Source organism: Pyxicephalus adspersus, chromosome 4, assembly GCF_032062135.1.
Source record: "Pyxicephalus adspersus chromosome 4, UCB_Pads_2.0, whole genome shotgun sequence".
NCBI classification, from domain to species: Eukaryota; Metazoa; Chordata; class Amphibia; order Anura; family Pyxicephalidae; genus Pyxicephalus; species Pyxicephalus adspersus.
The window spans coordinates 68,927,784-68,948,303 of record NC_092861.1 but is presented as its reverse complement, the minus strand read 5'-3'; the positions used below and the strand labels follow the sequence as shown (position 1 = coordinate 68,948,303).

The following is a 20,520-nucleotide window of genomic DNA, read 5'->3' as shown; positions in this document are numbered from 1 at the left end:
GATTTTTTCTTTTAGACAATGCATGATGTGATATTGCAGAACAAATGAGGCTTGGACTGATGGTAGCATGCTGAGATAAATGATTTATTTATTTATTTAGATGTTTCATTACTGTTTATACAGTGATAATCGATCTAAATTGCAAACAAAATCAAACTCTAACTATTTGCAATTAAAACATTAAAGCGCTTTTTTTAATAGAGATCACAAGGCTCTAAGGTTCAAACTTCAGGCAGAACGATATCTGCATGGAGTTTGTATGCTCTCCTTGCTTTAAATGTGGTTTTCCTCCAAGCAGGCTGGTTTTATTCCAACATTCCAAAATATTACTGATGGGTTATTTGGCTTTTCCCCAAATTGGACTAGACTGTTAGGAGCATGTGACTATGGCATGGACATTTGTGACTAATAATATCAAATCCTCTGTAAAATATTGGCTTTATGTAAGCATAAGAAAATAATAAATTGCAATGGGATACCTAACCTGCACTTCTAATTATAAACTTTAATTTTTTAATATTTATCATATTGCTGGATGTGCAAAAGGAATAATATTAGCCTAAGTGCCTTACTTTGTTGTGTTTTAAAATGGAGATGGAATTACATTTTGCAAATGAACGCAAGTTATCTAGCACCTTCATTAGGATCAATTTAAATTAATGTGGAACCAAACCCACTACACCCACTTGTTTCTGTTCCGTCTCATGGCGCCACCATCTTCTCCCTTCTCCCTTCTTCCCTATTGCGATCTTTGGCCATCTTGATTGGCTGGGTTGGAATGATGTAAATCCCGCACAGATGGGCAGAAGTTTTTTCAGTCCTGGCACATGTAGTGGTATTGGCAACCAAAGCCGAGCTGCGCAAGCATAACCCCAAATATCAAAGGACCTGGCAAGTCCTGGTGATCTGTTGTTTATTTGTAGGGAAATAAATTTTAACTGTAAGATCTGTCGTTATCATGCCTATTGTATTTTTTATTTGATATAACAAGTACACCTTTGATTTATAAATGGCTATCCTGTACCAAACTGATGAAGAGATTGTGACAGAGGGATCCTAAATGGCTGAGATGGTGTACACTATGTAAAGGAAAGGCATGCTGAGTAGGTTAATGTTGAGATAAGAATGGGCCATTAGGTCAGTGCAAGTCAAGTCAAACACAGGATATCAGAGGCACAGTCTCTTAACTAATATTATCTAGCTGTAGGGTGTGGTTGGCTGCAAACACAATCTTCTCTGTTATTTTTTTTTTTTTATTTAAATGCAGGCGCAGAACGGGAGGTTAGAAAATAATCCTGATCTTTTTTATTTAGATGCACTGAATTGACAGTCATAGAGTGTCTCTGTAATTAAATGCATGTATACAAAATGCTTCAGATTATTTTCTCAGTTCCTGACAAATACTTGGACTTGCAACAAATGATTAGGAGTGACAGATTTAAATATGGCCATTCATTTGCAATATTCACTTTGAATAAGCACCTTCCCAGCTCTCCATTGTAATAGAGGTACTTGGAAAGATAAATGCTGATAATTGTCATTATACCTGTGTACACATTTGCCCCAACATGCTGCAGTAGATCAATTTAGTTGATTAGTGTAAATGCAATATGAGTGTTCCAAGACACTAACATAAAAAAAGTGATCTCAAGAGCACCTTTTACTGCTAAGACCTGGCTGGTGAGGTGAAGGAGACCTCAATAGTTAGGTGGATTTAACAGCCCAAAGGTGGGCTTTAGGTTACCTTAATACCACTGTAAAAAAAAAAACATCTTATAATTTAAAATAGGAACATTTGCATAATATGGATTTGTATAGAAACCAAAATATTTAAGCCCTAGTTTTAGTAAGACGTATTCAATTTGATGTGATTTTTTTTCACAGGTTAAAGAAGTTACTGGAGCAGGAAAAAGCTTACCAAGTGCGGAAAGACAAAGAATATACCAAGAGACTTAATAAAGTTAGAGATGAATTGGTAAAGTTGAAGTCCTTTGCACTCATGCTAGTGGATGAAAGACAAATGCATATTGAACAGCTTGGTCAACAAAGCCAAAAGATTCAAGACCTTACTGCACAGCTTCAAGAAGCGGAGACAAAATTGAAAGCAGCCTGTTCTAAAGCCAACGAGGACAGCCAGAAAGTTATTAAATTGGAATTAGAACTTGAGCACAAAACCTCCAAGTATTCTCAAGAGCATGAAGACATGTCTACAAAACTGGTTACTCAGGAGTCCAATAATCGTCAGCTTCGACTTAAGTTGGTGGGTCTCAATCGTAAAATTGAAGAATTGGAAGAAGCTAATAGGAATCTTCTCAAAACTGAGGAGGAGTTGAAAGAGCTAAGAGAAAAAATAGCCAAAGGAGAATGTGGAAATTCAAGTTTAATGGCAGAAGTAGAAAACTTACGAAAGCGAGTATTAGAAATGGAAGGAAAAGATGAGGAGATAACTAAAACAGAAACACAATGCAAAGAACTACAAAAGAAGCTCCATGAAGAAGAACATCAGAGCCGGGAGCTGAAGCTGGAAGTAGAAAAACTGCAGAAAAGAATGTCTGAATTAGAAAAATTAGAAGAGGCTTTTATGAAAAGTAAAGCTGAATGTTCTCAGCTTTATTTAAAGTTGGATAAAGAAAAAGCACAAACAAGAGAGCTGACCAAGGAAGTTGAATTGGTGAAGACTCGAGTAAAGGAATTAGAATCAGTAGAGGGTAGACTGGAAAAAGCAGAGCACAATTTAAAAGATGATTTAACAAAGTTAAAATCTTTTACTGTGATGCTTGTTGATGAAAGAAAAATCATGATGGAAAAGATAAAATTGGAAGAAGGAAAAGTTGATGATCTAAACAGGAATTTAAAAACTGAACAAGGTAAAGTTATGGAGGTAACCGAGAAGCTTATAGATGAAAGCAAAAAACTTTTGAAATTGAAATCTGAGATGGAAGAGAAAGTATCTAACTTGGCCAAAGAGCGAGATGAATCCATTAGCGAACTGAGAAGTCTGGATGAGAAAAATTATGAATTAAGTTGCACAGTAGAACTTCTGATGAAAAGAATAGAAAATATGGAAGTTTCTGAAAGAGAAGCAGCACGTAGCAGGGCAAAGAAGAATTTTGAGACTGTGCACCATGAGGACAACAAGACAAAAGAGTTGCTTTTAGAAATTGACCGACTTAGAAATCGTCTTCAACAGTTGGAGGTGGTTGAGGGAGACTTGATGAAGACAGAAGATGAATATGATCAGCTAGAAAGGAAATTTAGAACTGAGCAAGACAGAGCTAATGTACTTTCCATGCAGCTTGAAGAACTGAAAAGTCAGATAGCAAAGAATAAAGCCATTGAGAAAGGAGAAGCTGTAAGTCAAGAGGCAGAACTTAGGCACAGAATCCGAGTAGAGGAGGCTAAGAACAGAGACCTAAGAGCAGAGGTACAAGCACTTAAAGAAAAAGTTCATGATATGATGAACAAAGAAGACCAGCTTTCACAACTCCAGGTTGATTACTCAGTCCTTCAGAAAAGGTTTATAGAGGAAGAAAATAAAAACAAAAACATGGGACAAGATGTTCTGAATTTAACAAAAGAGTTAGAGGTATCAAAACGATACAGCCGAGCTATCAGGCCCAGCATGAATGGTAGAAGAATGGTAGATGTCCCTGTGACATCTACAGGAGTACAGACAGATGTAATGAGTAACGAATTAGTTGAAGAAGAAACCCCAGCAGTGTTCATCAGAAAATCCTTCCAAGAGGAAAATCATATTATGAGTAATTTAAGGCAAGTTGGACTTAAAAAACCAGCAGAGAGGTCACCCGTTTTGGAGAGGTACCCCCCTGCAACAAATGAAATTAATATGCGGAAGTCATGGATCCCTTGGATGAAAAAAAGAGAAAATGGTACTCCAGGAACACCGGAAAGAGCAATCCGTCCAAATGCTAGTCCAGGGAACCATGGTGAAGTGTTTCTTTCACCGAAACAAGGTCAACCTCTTCATATAAGAGTGACACCAGACCATGAAAACAGCACAGCTACTCTGGAGATAACTAGCCCACCTGCTGAGGACTTCTTTTCAAGTACTACAGTAATACCAACTTTAGGCAATCAGAAACCAAGGATTACAATTATTCCTTCTCCAGCTGTCATGAGTCAGAAAGTTAAAGCCACTGACAGTCCCAAATCCCCAGAAAGGGCAATGTCCCCTGTGACAATAACCACTTTCTCACGGGAAAAAGCTACAGAGGGTGCCAAATCCAATTTTGGGGAGAGACCTACATCACCAATTCAGATACTCACAGTATCAACATCTGCTGCATCTCCAGAGATATCTGTGTCACCAGATGCACAAGAAATGACTATGGGTCGTGCTGTATTCAAGGTTACCCCTGAAAAACAGACTGTGCCAACTCCCATTAGAAAATACAATGCTAATGCCAACATAATTACAACAGAAGATAATAAAATTCATATTCATTTAGGCTCCCAGTTTAAAAGAAATCCTGGCAGTTCTTTGGAAGGAGCCACCCCTGTCATAACCGTTAGACCTTTAAATGTTGCTACAGATAATAGGGATATTGCAACTGGCACTGTGCTTCGATCACCTAAAACCAATCTGTCTGCCAGATCTACAACAAATAAAGTCACTAGCTCTATCACTATTACTCCTGCCACAACATCTTCCACACGTTCTACCCAGTCAGTGGTGAGTATTGAGCAACAGTCTATCAAGGAAAAAGAAAAACCTAAAATATGGATTTAGATAGTAGTAGTTAGTTTTGTTAGTAGTTAGCCATAGTTAGAAGTGTTCTGTAGAAGATGTAGAAGATGCACAGAATACAAGTGGATAACTATATCAATGGTAAAATAATGTAGACTTATGATGTAGATTTCAAGTGCATTATGATACAGACTTTTTTGTATGGTTTTTTTTTTTTGCTATATTATTACCATTATATATATTAAAGCTTAGAATAAAATTAGAATAATGATATAAATCTGTCTAGAGAAGGATCTTTTTAAACATTGTTTATCAAAAACAATTATTACTTTTATTTTATTTAGAATTGGCTTAAAGCCTATCTCTGCCTAAAAAAATTAAAAATTAGATTAGATTTTATTTTGGATGGAGTGGCAAAAGGTTGGGACAGTTTTTCTCGACATTTTTAACTGGGGGACCCTTAAGGGTCCTCAAGGAACCCTACTATAATTACTATATCAGATAATCAGCCAAAAAGATCATTAGTATCAGTTAAACTGACCTGAGAGATCCAAAATGTTTATTGCTCAAGCAACCCTCAGCATCCCCTGGAGCAATCCTAGGGTTCCACGGAACCATTGTTGTTTGCTGTCATGCTGAAAACCATTCCCCCATTAAATTTTTTGATTCTTTCCTACACTATCCAAGAAAAACAAAATGGCTATAGATACATTTTAGTTAGCCTAAATAAACACGCCTACTCAATATACTTCTTGTTCCTTCATTGTCCAGCCACAGACAGGCATCAGTCTTGGATTAGGTTGTGTTGCATTGTAGTCTGCAGGACCTGGACGACTGGCTGGAGAAAATTACAAATTATTTGTTAGGCAAAACATGTATAGGGTATGTATGTCAACTGTGCATTAATCTGTTTGCCTGTAGTTCAGCATTAATTGTATTTAGATTCAAGCTTCCAATAAAAGTTTACAGGGAAAATCTGATTTTTAAGCATTGCATTTAGGAAGAGTGGAAAAGTAATCTTACTAATGGGACAATTCTGTACTCATCCAGGCAGCTGGGTTTGCCTTCACCACAATAGAAACCAGCAAAGTGATGCTTCTGTGCTGTCACAGATTCAGCAACTATGTAGCCAGCATGTCTGACTCCAGGACTAACAGACCAGTGCATTATCCAAAAGGCTATTTTGTTCTACAAGCTAAATTTAACTGCTACAGTTATATACCAATTTTAAACAACTAAACATTTTGCTTGAAAAGTTGATTTCTTTGAGAACACGTTTTCCAGGTTCTTTGTCCATTTAATGAAGTAGCCCCCTTTTGAACATAAAACAAACTATGCTTTGCTAAAAGCATCCAAATTCTAGTAACTCCAGATGAAAAAAAAACTAATTTTCTATTCATCATTTCAATGGTAAATTTTCTAAAAAAAAAAAAACAATAAAATAAAAAAGCATTTTGTCCCATTGTGTGTCCATTCTGCATGGGCTGTAATTTGCAGTGGTGTCCGAATGAATGTACAGTACTGCTACACATTATATTTCACTGTTATTGATACAGAATATTTTTCTATATTTTATGTGTGCTTAGCCATTGGGACCACTGGAAAGACCCTGGGATTTAATAACAGCCCCTTTTACACTCAGAATTCAACAATGTAGTAAAAATTATTATCTTTTATTGATAAAGCACCAACATATTATGCAGCATCGCACAATGAATAGGATATGGAGATGATAAGCCTGCATACATAACAGACACAAATTAGAGAAGAGAACCTTGCCCAATCAAGCTTGCAATCAATGAGGTAGGGGAGCATAGTATACATTACATAGAAGAAGTGGAACTGTGGCTAATTAGTGATAGTGAAGGGAGAGAGAAAATGGACAGGCGAGTATGAAGAAGTGGGTTTTCAGAGGTTTCTTTTAAATCTTTTGAAGTTAAGAGCAAAACTAATGGGATGGTGTGGGGGATTCCAGAGAGTGGGGCAGCTCTAGAGAAGTCTTGTTGCTGAAGAAGATGGTATGAAGTCATTATTTGGTCACTGGTGTGTAGGTAGTGGTTAGGGTTGTTTTTTTGTAAAACATCAGAAATATAAGCAGGACAGAAGCTCTGGAGTGATTTATAGGTATAGGATTTATAGGACTTAATGATCTCAGTATGGAGAGTAGAATGAAAGAGCATAGCCAAAAGTGACACCAAAACTGCATGCCTGTGGTGTGAGGAAAATGGCTATATTTTTACAGGTCCAGTGATATAGGGAGGTTTTAAAGGATAAGCGGATTGGGGGAGGTAGAGATAATGAGTTTTCAGGCATCATGAAGCCTTCTTCACAACAGAAGGAAACAAATCAGGAGTAGACAGGTAGATATCGGTGTTATCCGCACCTAAATGGTTTTGTATGCCAAAGAAGAAGAGAAGTTTGTAATGACTGGGCTCTGAGAAGGACATTGACCAAAAAGGAAGGCTTAAGGGAGGATTTCTTTAGAACTTGGAGAGAAAAACAACCAATGGAGAGGGAGAGGGTGATCAGTTTGGTCAGTGCAGTGGTGGGGGTGGAGGAAGGAGCACAAAGTAAGTCAGAGGGGAGTTGTCAAGTGAGCAGGGAAGGGAGATGGTGATAGAAAGGTAACTCCATCTAAACAAACAGGGCTAAAGCACATGAGAGAAGAGATACTGGTGGATGGGGTCGTTGGTGTTAATTGAAAAAACTTTTTTACTTTTTTTTTTTTCTTAAAATATGTGGCTACTTAGAAAGCGGTGGTAATGGGAGGGTTTGTTGATCTGAGAAGAGATTCAGATGTAGTAAAGGTGCAGCATGGGCTGGGTTATAGGGAAGATAGAGTGCAGAAAAATATTTTATTTTTTTTAGGCAACAGTAAATGTATTGTTAAGCTGTTAAAAGTGTAAAAGGAATGGAAGGGAAATAGAAACACTTCAGATTGTTCCAGTGGCATCTAACAATGGATTATAATTATTTTTTTAGATAAATCCTCCCACTCCATGATAGGGTTTTGACCCTATCCTATCCTAGATAAAAAAATCTAGCTTTAGATATAATTAAATTATTGTCCTAATTAGATATAAATGATTTTGTTCAGTTTGATTGCATGAAGGTGTAGAATAATGATTTCTTAATTAAACAATATCATCTTATTGCATTCATTTTCAGGAGATGGTATAAAAATTTTCATTTTGTGTTTTATAAATGCTCATGATACTTCTTTTTAATTTGTATTTATTTTTCTTTTAAGACAACACAGGATGGGTCATCCCAACGCCACACCCATACCCGCATTCCCATGGCAAAAGGTATGAAAGCAGTAAAGCCAATAATGGCAGTGCCAGGAGCAGGAAATCATTCAAAATTTGAGCCACGTGGCGAGAGTCAGTCTATGAAAATAGAATTGAAGAAGTCGCCAGCCAGCAGCTCTGCCCCTCTGGGAGGGGGGAAGGGCTGAGGCTAAGCCTCAGGGGTATGTGCAGGTGGATCTGCTACCATGAAAAGCAGTTCCCTGTTTATCAAAGTTCTGTACTAATCAATGACTTCTTATTTGTTCACCTCTCTGCTCTCCAAAAGGACCGGCAGGCTTGGTGAGCCATTGACTTTCTGTCATCTAGTTGTTAAAAATAACAATAAAAAAAGTAACCATGTGTCTCAAAATGAGAGAAGTAGAACTATTTCTGTACTGTAAAAAACAATTGTGATTTTCTAGAACAGGGACAGTTCCAACAGAATCTTGTGGCTTTACTCCATCAGTTGGTACACATAAGGCAAAAATTTGTGTGCATAATCAATATTTTAGTAGTGTTATGACAGCAAGAGGTACGGGGAAATATTCTGCTGGCAAATTATCTGAAATGGGCATGTGGGAAGATTTCCCCTGATATTCTGTTGTGCCTCCAAGACAACACAAGATAGGAAATCTCCCTAGCAGTCACACAGACTTAAAAAATAACCTAATCGCAGGTTTTTACCCTTCCCTACCTTTTTAAAAATTAAGAAAAAAATATTTTGGCTTTACATACCCTTAAAATAGCTATATGTTATCATTAGTTCCACAATCCAGACAAAGTTAGACCATTAAAAAAAACTGTATACCAAATATTAGCAAGTGCTACATAAACAGTGTCTGCCAGTTACAAACAGCACCTGTATCTGAACAAACAATTTAGATTACAAATATGTTGAATTGCTGCTAAAGTCAACTTAATTCAGTTGCATTCATAATAGAATTTTTATTTTGTAGACAAATACAGTTTAATGCATTATTAAATATTTGAGCTGCTACAGTGCATGTCATGTTGTTATTATTAGATTGTTGATTGAAACCAGTAGAAATTCTGTAGCTTGCCACTCCCGGATGCCTCATATTTGCACAGAAGAGTTGAAGCTAAGACCTTTATAATCCATGGCTTTTTAGAAATGACTTGTTGTGTTACAGTACAGAAATTTCTATAGACTTTAGATATTTATTACAGCATGGGTTGACCTGCATGCCAGGTGCTATGAAAATGCATATGATGTGGGAACGCATGTTTCTGTGTGTTGCATTGATTTCTAGTTAGATGTGATCTGCATAATTAGTAAAGCAACATGAAGTTTACTTTCCACAAACTTATGAAATGCTGCCCTCCTCTGATTTACTGGGTTTTAATAAGTTAAGCAACAAAGTTTCTGAGTATTGATTAAATGTTTGGGACAAGGTACAAAAACAAAATGTAATATTCCATTGATAATAACAAATTCTAATAAGAATTATAAGTTGCCGTAACTTCAACACAAAATTACTGTTTTATACATCATTTTCTTTACACCAAATTGCAATATGTTTTGGAAAGTAAACTAATACTGATTACAAAGGTTTTTTTTCTGTACTGTAAAATTACTCTTTGTTCTCAACAGGAATCCAATCACTTTGCATGAGATGTTTATGTCTAAAAACCTGCAACATTTGAATTAATTATTTGAATTATTGTTAATCTATTTTCTTAATTTCTTCATATCTATATTTTGGCTCAATTTAAAATTGTTTTATTATTATAACACACCAATATTAAAAGTGTAGAGGAAGCATTTAGGAAAAATCTGACCCCTGGCCCTTCAACTTGCGACTTTTGTACAAATAATTACAAATATAAGAGTTATACAAATGGATGATCTTCAAAATGGTATGGAATGCTACACTTACACCATATTTTTTGTTAGTCAACTGGGGAAAAATTGAATGAGTGCTGTGCTTTTCCATTCTATAGAGGGGGCGAATGACGGAGTGTACCCTACTGATTTCCATTTTTACAGTAAATTGGGGAACAATCATTAGTGATCCAACAGTGAGTTTTAAACAAAGATGTTGTAGTAGTGGTCCATCAAGTTTAACCACCAGGGATATAAACATATCCCAGAAATAAACCCCCATAGTCATAGTTGATCCAGAGGAACAAAGAAAAACCCCGGTACAATTTGCTCCAACAGGGGAAAAAAAATCCTTCCTGATTCCATGAGGCAATTGGATGTTCCCTGAATCCAGTTATCTTTACTTTAAAACCTTAATACCCAGTTATATTCTGTGCTTCTAGAAAAACATTCAGTTTTTTTCCTAAAGCAATCTATAGTAATTGCTGAAACTACTTTCTCAGGGAGTAGTTTTAGTCCATTACATCATAGGGCAGAACTCTGTCCATAAGAGTAATCATTTTGGGTGAGGTAGGGAAGGGTTTAATGCCATACGAGGACTGCTAATTATAAATAGAGAAAAGAAATTGTCCTTAGTGACCTAGTCCCTAGACTTGGCTATCCATGCTTGCTGTCAGGTAATAAGTGCAGGTTGATATGCCAAATGCAGAGTTGTTTGGATCTACAAAGTTCTGATGCTTTATGGTAGTGTTGGAGCTTGCCTAGCTCTCCCAACGTCCTGTTCATTCCTATTGGCCATTGACAGATTAGCTTAGTGATGGACTAATAGTACTGTGAAGGGGGTGGAAACTGTAAGCTTTACAGTACCTAAGAAGTGTCAGAGCACATTCACAGGCCACTCATAATTACATAAAAAATTAGCGTATGATGTAACGCAAACTAACGCTCATGCAATAAAGCATTGAAACTGAATGCATACAAAGTTTAACACTTTTGTTGGAAAAATGGAATCCTCTCTAGGTAATCTATGTACATTGAAGGGATATTACATATTTAGTTGCAGAACCATGTCTTTCTCTGAGGAAAAAAGCTGCTTATTCCACAATGTCCTTTGAATGAATCCTGAATAGAAACATCTAATTCATTACAACTAGATGCTCATTACAATCAGAGCAATTCCCATGCTCTGATGAGGAGATCTGCAGTATCTGCATCCCTTTAGAAGTAATTAACCTATATGGTGTTTCTCAGCAAACCAGACATCTCTACTGCAGATGATGCACAACTGACACAATTCAATATTATATTTTTTTTGTTTACCAAAGTAGAGCTACGGAGCTACCATTTACGCTCCGTACACACTTGCAATGCTTCTCGTCTGATAATCGGGTCAGGGCTGATATCGGACGAGAATCTGCCATGTGTACAGCGCCCATCGCCTGGATCACCGTCCTGGCGGATTCACGGACGATGGATGACGAATGTTCGTAATAAAAGTGAAGGGAAAGAGCGCACAGCGGGGTGCCCCTCTGTCGTTCTCCCCCTCCCCTCTCTATAGAGCAGACCGGTGCTGTATGTACAGCACTCGTTCATGCATCGTGCAGTCCTTGGAAAGGATCCTTTCCAACGACAACTATTGCACGTGTGTAGAGTTTTGCAGATCACAATGGCCTGGCATTCAGGTGTAATGTATAGGGCAGCAGGCTGCTCCACCTGCTGCTAACAGGCACCTCTACTTGATAGCATTTTTTTTTAACTATTTAGGTCAATGTTTTCAATTTGAGACACTTTTGAGATACTTCAGAATGAATTACCAAGTGATCTTCTCCTGACCTGAATTTGAACTGTGGATTTTGAATGCTCATAGGCTTTAATGATAATGCAAAACCCGTTTTAGGTGAAATAAAGATTATTATAATAAATGTAGTCTGCCATACCAGTTTGTTAAGTTTATGGGAAGTCATTTCCTGTTTATTTTCCTAAGGGTTTGTAGGCTTGGTGAATGATGGAATTTGCCTACCAGCACCGATAAAGAAATAATGTATTTTAATTGGAATTATGTTTATATAATAAATATAATATACATAAAAATAAAATTCTAATATAATGTTTGATGTATTGCTTACCTATGTTCTTGATCATTGTGAGTAAGTGCCAGATTTTAGGCAGTGAAACTTAAACTGAGCCCATGTGCATAGTAAACATTACAATTTGCATATATTAGCTGGCCTCTATTTCTAGATGTTTAATTACTATAATTAACATTTGGTTTTTATTGTAGGTAATATCTGTGCATTTTTACCATATTTTTAGTTGGATTTTTACAACTTTTAAAAGATATTGCAATTTGTTTTACAAGGTTTTTTACAGGTTCAGTATATTTAGAAAATGCTTTTAGGTTGTTTTCATACATAAGTGATGCTTGCTTACCATGTATACTGTAATACTTCACCAAGATAATTATTTCCAATGGACAAGAAGGAAACCAAGTGAAATATATATACTTCTACATCCAGTTTGTATGCATGAGCACTAAGCATGCATTTGGAAAAAACAGGACAGTTTAATAACTTTTTTTTGTGACCGGTGTAATTATCTATTTCACTATTAATTTTTTGGGGTTTCTTTTTCAAAGTTGACTTCAAAGTGCTTAGAGCAAGTACTTAGAGTGCATTACTTTGCCAGGTGATTAAAGCAGACCTAAACCAAGGGATTTTAACACTGCCTTTGCTTGGTTCTAAAAAAATACAGCTAGCTTGGTTGATGTTTTTATCCTCTGCCTTTAATACTTTCCAAATTACTGATCCAGAACAAGTATGCAAATTAAGTTTTGCACTCCACGTGCAACTTACTAGTGAACCTGCAGTGCATTGGACCAGAATGCATAGTACTGTGCATTGCAAAGCAAAGGTAAAGAGACATTCAAACACGTGCATCTGCTTCATTTACTGCCATATAGTAAATAGCCCATTGGAAAAAAAAAAGGATGGCCTTACATAACCACACACCTGAACATACATCTATGTGGCCTGAAACTACTAGAGCCAAGGATAAATTCAATAATGGCATCCTACATAATCTCTTGGTTTAGGTTGGCTTTAATGCCTTTCTTCTAGTCTTCTCTCTCCATGATAAAAACTTTAGCTGCAATTGTGCTTTAGAGCATTCATCTGTGGTCATGGTATTTCAAGCTTTAAGAACATCCACATGCATTGAGCTAAGTGACAACAGGCATATAGAAGGCAATAGGCAAATAGATGTCACGTGGTGCCACTTGAAGATTTGCTTCTTGGTGACTGAGACTCCTTTTTGCACAGCAGAAAATATTACCTCCCTATTTGTAAACTAAAAAAAAGGATCTTATTCAGAACTGAGTTCACTGTTGTATCACAAGAAGCATAAATCAGATTATTTTTTCTTTTCCAGAGAGCATTGTTATCCATCAGCTACGCATGAACACTAGATGACGTATATGAGGGAACATGAATTGATGCACTTCTACTGAATTCAGCCTCCTGTGGATGTTTTCTGGGATGTTCAACAAGACAAGATCTTGATTACTGACTATGCTACTGACACATCAAGGAAAATGTTTTTTTTTTTTGTCCTGAATCTGCAGAATTTTGTGAAAAGTAATTTTTTAAGAAATTCTTTCTAAGCAATCTTAACTTATTTTATATCTTTCCAGATTTTTTTTTCCAAGTGGCTTTTTCACCAATATTGTATTTTTCATAATAAAATGCCTTGAACAACAGTCTATCAAAACAGAATGATATAATCTGGAAGAATTATTTAACAGAGCACACTAATGTGCACAGGTTAAAAATGAAGGAGTAAATGTGGTTTAATAAAAAAAGAAATAAATTTAGTATGTGTATGGAAGTAAATAATTGATTTTTGTGTGGGAATTTGATCGTCACTGATACAGTTAATGAGGGTAGAAATTAAAAGCTTTAATTAACAACATTGTGCAACTGTACTTTAAGCCACAGATATTAAATAAAGGGAATATTCCATTCAGCACTGACTTCATGTGTGCATAACAGATATTTGCTAGAGATCTGTACTGACCTATGGCCACAGATTTATGGGGGGTTCGGGGAAGTTTAACTTTTCAGGATTACAAAAAAGTATGAAAAAACAAGAAGAAAACGATTAACTCCTAAATTCTTAATGTCTTAAACCCGAGCCTCTGTGGCCAGCTACGGTAAGGGTTTGTACTGAGTGATGGCCCTAACTTTAGATCTAATGTAGAGCAACACCGACTCTGATTATTTCTTCGGTTGATGTGTGGTTCCCTTACCATTGGCAGTTATTACACATTTAACTCCTTAATGTGTATAACACGTTTACATAAAAAAACTCCCAGCAGTCAGTGCCAAAAGTATTAACCCACCCAGCAAATAAAATTCAACCTCCATAATTGGAAATAAAGTTTTAAGCTTTAAGCAGCAATTGTGCCTGTTCATTAATCTGATGTGGGCCTAAAGTGTACCCAGTATATCAGCTACTTTGCTTTTTTGTTGGAACTTGCCTCCAGGCAAACAGCGACACAAAATTATTAAATACACATAGTAAGTGTTCTGCTTGCCAAATAATTTGCAAGTATTTTTGGACAGTATTATGTTCTACAAATTCCTATCACATAGTTGAACTATATCTCTTTTACTTCCCTGTAATGGCAGTACAGTTTCAATAATAACACCCCAGCCCACTGATTGGATGATGGAGCAGCAGCACACCAATTAAGTCAGTGATAAAATCTTTTATTCTGTTTGCATGTTCACCGTCTGTACAAGAACTGCAGCAGAGCCTGATTGGTTCTAAATACTGGCGCTTTTTTATCCAGTCTGAGTAATGTTGCACAGGAATTCAAAGTAGGCTTCTTCTGATTCTTGTAATTGTGCTAGTTCTACACGAAATACATATATATATATTCTAATGAATGAATTAGTTAAAAACTGGGTGTACACTGGACCCTGTACCACCTAAAAATATTTTTAAACTCTCATCCTAGTGCATGCCAGAACTGTCAGACCCTACATGCATATATAGCTATATATATATATATATATATATATATACACATATATAGCTACTTGCATATATAGCTATAACAACTATAGTTAATAAGGTCTTGTTTGTGGCACATGCTGTGAAAATTCAGGTTTTGGGAGGTGTAGTAGCCACGTCTTTACCTAGGAGTTATATTGCTTCACAGTGTTTGTGGCTTTCAATATGAGCAATGTTTTATACAATTAAAGAATGATTGTGTGATTGTGTGTGTACCTTCATAGACTGTAAATAATTTTACTTGCAGAAATTACTGTCTAAAACTGACAGAGCATATACCGTAATCATTTTTAACACTTTTTTCTGCTATCACCTTTATACTGAAATTCATAACCTAGGTCAATAAATGTTGAATGAGCAAAGAATGCTGACTCCTGAGGTTTCCAGGTAAGTGGTCTAGAAAGTGCTGGGATTGTTCCAGTATGCCTTTTTTAAAGAATTAAGGTATTTCCTAGTCCAAAGACAAGGTGTCACAGAGATAACAAAAAATAATACACCCCACCAGCAAGATCACTGGCAGCAGTTTTTAAAGAAAGCAGGAAAGGTTAGCCTCAATACTTGTACTGGAGTAGAAGGACCTAGAAGTGAGATTTTTTGCAGTGGGAGTCAAAGACTGCAATAAAAAACCAACAGAAGTTCTAACACTTATCTTGAGTTGGGAGAGTCTTGAGTTGGACACAATGTTGTAGTCTACAGTAGGTGTTTCTAAAAGGTTCTAGACTAAAAGTTGCTCCTCTATGACTGTCAATTATATAGGCAAATGCAGATGGGCTTTTGTTTGCTTCTAGTTTTGATGGCATGCAAAACCATCTGGAGGAGTAAAATTGCAAGGCAACCTGCCAACCATCTACCTGTCAATAATTCCTAATCTCAGAAGGATCTTAAAGGATGCCACATACACAAAAGCCTGTCTATGTAGGCCATAATATGGTTGACAGAATGCAGATGGTAATACATACATTTGATTGGATTCTTTTTTTGCAGAGAAAGAATTAAAAAAAAAAGTATGTTAATTCTGATTTTATTTTATAAACTGAAGTAAAGGTATGTATGAAACCAAAAAAGCCAAGGGTATTTACCTGGGGTTTGTAATGAAAACAAGATAAAAAGTGCACTATTTTATTACCACTATGCAATTAATGAAAGCAAGTACAAATGTGATAATGTGAGTTTTTTGATAGAGGCTTTAGATGTTTATATGGAGCAGACATTGTATCACAAGTGTCTAAATTTAGCTGGTATCTAATCAAAGATTTCTAAATATAGTAGCTCTGGAAGGCAGGTGACTACATTGAGCATCCTTTGTATGTCAGTTTTTTAAATAAATTATAAATCACGGATTTCTAAATAGAGAACGGCATATACATCTTTATTCTCTGTTGTGAATTTTGTTTAAATGTTTTATAATAAACTGGCCAAAATGTTGATGGATTTGTATATGTATTTAACACCTGTACATATATCACATATGTAATTGTTCAACTGTATATATATTATTGTTGTGTTTTTTTAGACTCAAATTGTGCCAATACAGGGCACATTGTGAATATATGCTGTAGTAAAAAAGTAGATTGGTTTAATATTTTGTTTACAGAAGGTGAACAAAAAAAGTTAAATGTCTCTAGAAAATGCACCTGAAAATAAATCTTTTCAAATAAAAGGCTTCAGGTTTATGTAGAGTTTTAATGTACCTTTTGTATTACATACAATAGGAAGGACATCTAAAAAGTATAGGAAGAATATCTGCCTGTGTTTTCTGGAATATTTGTTTACTTACATATTCTACCTTCACTAGAAAAAAAGGTAATATCTACATGTTGTAGCATGAAAAATACCTTATTCTCAAACACATTTACTTAAATGGGCCTGATTTATTAAAGCTCTCCAAGAATGAAGAAGATATGCTATCATGGGGGAAGCTGTGTGATCTAGCAAGCCTGAAATGAATTTCTATTTGAATTGATTGGTATTGTTTGGCAAAAGTTTTTATTCCTGCAATCAAATCCATTCTATGTTTGCAGTTTCTGTTGAAACTTTTGATTCATAGCTATTGCAATGCTAACAGTCCTTTCACTGGATTTTAAGTTGAGGGGTAAAAGGTATATATTGTCACAGGTGCTCTGAAAAAAATGGGGACAATGGTAACTTGCAGTCCACAATACAACACCTGGGCATAGTATGGCATCTTTGTATCACGTGAGATCTAACAGTAAGAACCTTAAAGCTACGTACACACGTCAGATTTTTATCTGACGTGTGTACAGTCGGTGTCGTCCATCGTCCGGAAGACCGACCTGCCGGATCCACGGACGATGGACGACAGCCGATCCTAATGAAAGGGAGGGGGAGAGCGCGCAGCAGGGTGCCGCTCCGTCGCTCTCCCCCTCCCCTCTCCATAGAGCATGAACGGTGCTGTATGTACAGCACCGTTCATGCATCGTGCACTCCCTTGTCGTTGGAAAGGATCGTGAAAGATCCTTTCCAACGACAAAAATTGGAAGTGTGTACGCAGCTTTACTCTGCACTCATGGCCAGAGCCAGACTGGCTGCCACTCTTTAAGGAGTTGCTGGTGACATTTTTACTTTTCAATCCTGCTTTCAATGAAAAACATAACTTTAGCTATCACCCATAGCACTACTTGCAAACATTTCAATAAAATTTGAATTAAGCACTGCAAGGCAACACTGTACTTAGGAAAAGTACACTTACTTCTTTATTTCAAGTAAAGACTAGATGAATCTGCAGGACAACATACATAAGCAACATTACTTCAGTTCAGTTTAAACTGACAGTTCCTTTGCTTCCCCCTGGTAACAGGTCTGGCCCATATTCTACTACTGTGGCAATTACAAAATCACACATAGATTACTACACAAATTACACATTATTTTAATCATTCTCTAAAAAAGATAAAGTAAAGAAATGTGAACATCAGTGTACAAGACCATTCATCTAAAAACCCATCCAGTAGCCTCCAATGATTGGCTTTTCAGTCTTAAGCCAGTAACCTAAGGTATGTTCAGTATTTTCAGTGGGAAAGGTGATCAGCTTATCCTGAAGAAACTTAATCAAATCCAAACTTATTATTTCCAGCAAAATTAAAACTATGATAAAGACATTCTTACTCTATTAGGGCTTCTGAAGATGAATGACAGAGCGCATGGATTTTTTGATGGAGGACAGGGAAAAGACGCAAATCCAGCATAATGGTTTACACACAAAACATTTATTTAAATGCAAACCGGAAGGTTAGCAATGCAAACAAAATGTATCAAATACAAGAAATTGTACCCCTTTATGCATGTAAAACTGCAAGTCAATGAACACAAAGACCAGGCAGTTTCTTAAAGAGTATTTAAGTGATAATGAGGAATGTACATAGATCCCAGCAGCTGGCAGTAGGTAAAGCACACAAGTAGACAAGAAGAGGTTACAGCATGGCTGTAGCTCCAGGGAAGTGTTTACCATGTATCCTATTAGATCTTCTGTAAAACATCCAAATAAAGTCTCCCTCCATCATGTCCTAGATAAGTTAGGTACTAGCCTTCCTGGGGCTACGGTAGGTAGGAATGGGATACATAAACAATATTGGAAAACTGATTAAATCACTTTAAGTAGATTATTTTGTCTTGTCTGACACTTTGGGTGTCTTTGTAGGTAGAATAAAATACAGGTGGTTGAATCATTTTCCCCAGTCTTCACTTTTGGGTGTTCATGTTACCAGAGAAATCCACAGCAGGTTGGATAGGCTATTTGGATTTTGAATTGGTTTTAAAAGAATTGCTTTATGCAGTGTTGTCTTTAAGTGTATCATTGATTTCATCTCTTAGATTGTAAACTCTTCTTGGCAGGGTGCCCTCCTCCTCTTGTGTCACTGTCATTTGCCACCCCAATTAATGTACAGTGCTGGATTATATATTTGTGCTATATAAATACCATTTAATAATAATATTCGCTCCTCTTGAAACTACATAACAAACAGAAGACTCTTAAGGTCATGTGGAAGGTATAGGAGGTATGTATCAGGTCTGACCATCATCCAAATGATGGTGCAGTTTTTCCTGCTGTTACTGCAATTCTTCTTTATCCTATCATTAAAGCTGTGTCAACAGTTTGTGCACTCCCAAATATTATACTACCGGTAGCACAAACAGAGGGTGCTGGAACTCCCTTGCTATAATCCATTTTGCTTGCAGAATGTGGTCTGAGATTAAGCTGTGACCCTTGGGCAGGACATATTTTTTCTCTGTGGTCACCATTCCAGGCATATAAATTGCATTTTTTTAATCTACCATCTCCTCAGTCCACCTAGTCTTTTATTGGAGTGTTGCATTATTAGTGATCATCAAAAGAAACAGAGCAGGTTGTACCCTCCAGTCAGAGGAAATCTGTCTTTTTTGCTTTACTTCCAACAAAGCGGCAATCTAGATATCCCACGATATTGCCTAGAAGGATCTAAGCTTGCAGACTGCCAATCACTTAAACTCAGCAAAGTTTCTCATCATAGTCTAGATGTACTGCAGCCTTGTATGTGACTGTGGGTGCACCTGGGCCACGGTTGGTCACTCACTGGTATCCGCAATAATTTCCCTTTATCCCTATTTCAGTAAAAAATTTTGCAAGTGGTGCTGTTTGTTCAACATATTTTCATCGGTTTAATGCAATATACTCCAGCTAAAACACTGGCAGGCAATGTTCCAGAAATCTATCCAGATGTAGGGAAAACTTTAGGGTTTAACTTTAACCATTCCAGGATTTGGCTTGACATTTGGTGTAAGTTTGTTCCTTGGCCAATTTACTCAAATCAAACCCAAGTCAAATTCCTACAGAAATCATGTTAATTGCTTTAAATGTTTAAATGCTTTTAATATAACCTTAACAACTGAATATCTTCTCCATTGTGCTGGGATAATCAGCTCCTTCCAGGGTTTCCACAAGCTCGTATTTCGTGAATCCTTAATAATAGAGTCCCATGGTTTATGGCTTTCTGCATACTTGTCATGGTCCAGCTCCCTGGGCAGGATCCACTGATTGAGGGGGCAGGTAATTTTTGTCTGTGTACTGCTTATTCTGCTGTGATCAGTTTGTGATGGATTAACAAGTAAAAAAAAAAAACACGAGGGAAAACAATTGCTGTGTTACTGCCAATGACAGATTACATTGTATTTGTACATTTTTATTTTGCTCAGAATTAAACTTTAAAGGCCATTAATGCTGAATTCAGATACAAGTAACAGAACACGAAAGGCAAAGGGCTGTTTTTTTCATTTGTAAGATTTACAGTCTGTTTTTAGTTATTTTCCTGAAATATTGTTTTCAGTTTGCATCAAACATGTCTATTGTAACTGCGGCCCAATATAGTTTTCTTTGATTCATTAGTCCATAGCAAACTATTACAGAAACCAGGTCTTTGACTATACTGTATGTACAATGACAATCTGTAGTCTTGTGCTTATGGACAGGAAATGCTTTTTCAAACACACCTTCCAAACAAGTTAATTTAGGATAATATCTTTTGCTGTAGATGTATCTGCCAATACTGCCAACTGTTACATAAGGTATCTGCAGATCCTGCAATATGTTTTTGGGTTCTTGAAGACTTGTT

General features: G+C 36.5%; 1 protein-coding gene across 4 annotated transcripts in view; it reads left to right on the top strand.

The window, feature by feature from the left end:
* FILIP1 (filamin A interacting protein 1) overlaps positions 1-16,576 on the top strand; it is an 84,398-nt gene extending 67,822 nt beyond the window's left edge. For 3 of the 4 annotated variants that reach the window (XM_072408536.1, XM_072408535.1, XM_072408533.1), the window contains 3 exons: positions 1,885-4,693; positions 7,959-8,180; positions 13,268-16,576. In XM_072408536.1, the coding sequence (XP_072264637.1) occupies positions 1,885-4,693; positions 7,959-8,165 (3,016 nt within the window). In that variant the 3' untranslated portion in view covers positions 8,166-8,180; positions 13,268-16,576. The remainder of the gene's footprint in view (positions 1-1,884; positions 4,694-7,958; positions 8,181-13,267) is intronic. The other variant, XM_072408537.1, reaches the window with a different exon arrangement.
* Positions 16,577-20,520: the final 3,944 nt, after the last annotated feature.